This window comes from Podarcis gaigeae (assembly GCF_964106915.1).
Source record: "Podarcis gaigeae genome assembly, chromosome: 2".
NCBI lineage: Eukaryota > Metazoa > Chordata > Lepidosauria > Squamata > Lacertidae > Podarcis > Podarcis gaigeae.
Genome location: NC_139679.1, coordinates 20,417,940 through 20,420,321, shown reverse-complemented (window position 1 = coordinate 20,420,321; position 2,382 = coordinate 20,417,940). Strand labels below are relative to the sequence as shown.

Here is a 2,382-nt window from a genome sequence, read left to right as displayed (position 1 = left end):
TATATTCGATTGCAGGACCAGGAAGAAAAGGAGAAGATCTTCTTTGTATATCTACTCTACAGATTGTAACCTGAATCAAACTTTTAAAAAATGTCCCGGCCTGGGAATTGTAGTTCTACAGTGTTCTGGGCACCTTGAAGAAAAGAGATGCAGCACTCTCCCTCTTAAAAGGACAATTCCTAAGATCCTTTGAGGGAAGTAGTTATAAAATGTGCAGTAGAAACAGTGCCAGCCCAAGACGTTTTGCTCTCTGAGGTAAAAGCCAAGGTGGTTGTCATCTCCCCACATCCATATTCCATTTTTAAAATTTATTTAAAGAATGCATATCCCGCTTTTCACTATGTCTCAGTGTGACAGACTGGGGAAGGAGGGAATAAAACATATAATAAACAAAACTCAAAACAGGTTAAAATTTCAGAAAATAGAAACATCAGAGCAACATTCAGAGACCTGAAATGAAAACTGTTTTAGCCCGGCACCTGTGGCTGAGCAGGAACGGCGCCTGCCTGGTATCTAGTGGAAGGAAGTTCTGTGGAATTGGGCCTGCTGCACTGAATACACAACTCATCATTGACACAGGTCTCGCTTCTGATAGCGCTCCATACGCGAAAGCATCCTCTGCTATAACCATGGAGAGCAGGCGAGAGATGCTGGGCAGGCTTTGTGGTACACACATGTCTGTCCTCCCACGCCATGCCACTGCTCCCTGCTCCAACGGCATCTGCTGCCTGAGGCAGCCATCTCACTCTGCCCAATGGTAAGGCCAGGCCTGAGTGTAATACACTCTTAAGAACCCTTCAGAATCTAAGTTTCCCCATAGCTCAAAATGAGCCACTGCCCATTTCCTGGTTTGTGTACCACTGCAAGACAAGAGGAGAACCGGAGGAGAAAAATTGATGATGGTTAATCTGGGTCTTTCCCCCCCCCCCCCAATAGCGCATGTCTGCCAAGGTTGAGCACCAGGTCATGGGGGGATGGGGAGAAAACATCCATCTGAATATTGCACTGCAAAGAAACATTCAGATGCAGCTCCTGCCACTGTTGGCCATGGGGTATTAAAAGAGGGAGCTTAAGTTATTAAACTGAGCAGCTTTAATCATGCAGTTCAAGGGGGGAGGACCTATTGCTAGAGGAGTGCTCAGGATTAAAGTATTTTTACCGCAAAGCCAATACATCTATCAGTTAGCTACTGCTCTGCTAGCCTGTGCGAGACAGTGTATGTGCATATGTCTACCTGCAGCTCCTTTCACAGAGATCCTGCTAAATATTATGGGATCCAATGGATTTTTATTTAGAAATTGACCCAGTTACCTTGAACCTGATCATCCTGGTAGCTAGCTATGTCATCCTGCTCTTGGTTTTCCTGATTTCCTGTGTGATGTATGACTGTCGAGGGAGAGACCCGAGTAAGGAATATGCTCCTGAGATCCCAACGGAGAACCAGCCTCCGATCCGGCTAGTGGTGATGCAGCAAGGGAACCCCAACACCCGCTGGGCGAAAGGACCTTTCCCCACTTATGAAAACCCTCCTGGCCCACAAGGGAAAAGGACTACGATTGTATAAATTCAATTGCTCCAGGGTGCTGCTCCAAGACTGCCTCACCTGTGCCATGTTTACATCCTGCTTGCACAAGGGGAACACAGCAAGGTAAGTCCAAACTGACAATCTGGGTTTTCGCGTACTCTGCAAAGTGGGGTGATCTTTTGTCCTAAGTTCACTTTCGTTCCCACGTGCGGCAACAAAGAGAGGTAGCTTTAACCCTCATCTGATTCAGAATGCAATTTACCGTATTTTTCGCTCCATAAGACGCACCTGACCATAAGGCACATCTAGTTTTTAGAGGAGGAAAACAAGAAAAAAAATATTCTGAACAAAACAGCGGATGTATGATTTTTGTGGTTCATGCTGTGGCCACAGACATGTGAACTGATGGTGAATTTGGGGTGACCCAATGCAAAGATCCTGAGGATCCATGTGGATCTGTGCTTTGTAACCACATTTTTCCACCATTGCCTCCCCAGGAAACAGTGGATGTGTGATTTGAGGGGGGCAGGCTGTAGCCATGGACATCGTATTGTATCATATCGTATCGTAAAACCTTTATTGGCATCACATACAACATCCAAAACAGATCGATACAGAATTACCATTTCCCAGTGGCACAAAACATTTGCTAAAAGAAAGGAGGCATTCACTCCATAAGACGCACAGACATTTCCCCTTACTTTTTAGGAAGAAAAAGGTGCGTCTTATGGAGCAAAAAAAATACAGTATTTCTTATTTTCACATACGGCACCCCTCTTTGGCAGGTGTGTAAAAAAAGAAGAAGCAAGCATCAGCCACCCAAACTGGGCAGCCATGCACATCATATCAAAACAGAG

At 45.4% G+C, this 2,382-nt stretch overlaps 1 protein-coding gene across 1 annotated transcript; it reads left to right on the top strand.

The window, feature by feature from the left end:
- Positions 1-993: 993 nt before the first annotated feature.
- On the top strand, positions 994-1,718 carry SMIM36 (small integral membrane protein 36). The gene has a single exon (XM_083717848.1). It carries the CDS (start codon positions 1,280-1,282, stop codon positions 1,562-1,564), a length of 285 nt encoding a protein of 94 aa, XP_083573974.1. The 5' UTR covers positions 994-1,279; the 3' UTR covers positions 1,565-1,718.
- The last annotated feature ends 664 nt before the right edge of the window (positions 1,719-2,382 follow it).

What these genes read in the sequence shown, in the direction of transcription:
- SMIM36 (XM_083717848.1), top strand. Translation starts at nt 1,280, where the DNA reads ATGGATTTTTATTTAGAAATTGACCCAGTTACCTTGAACCTGATCATC.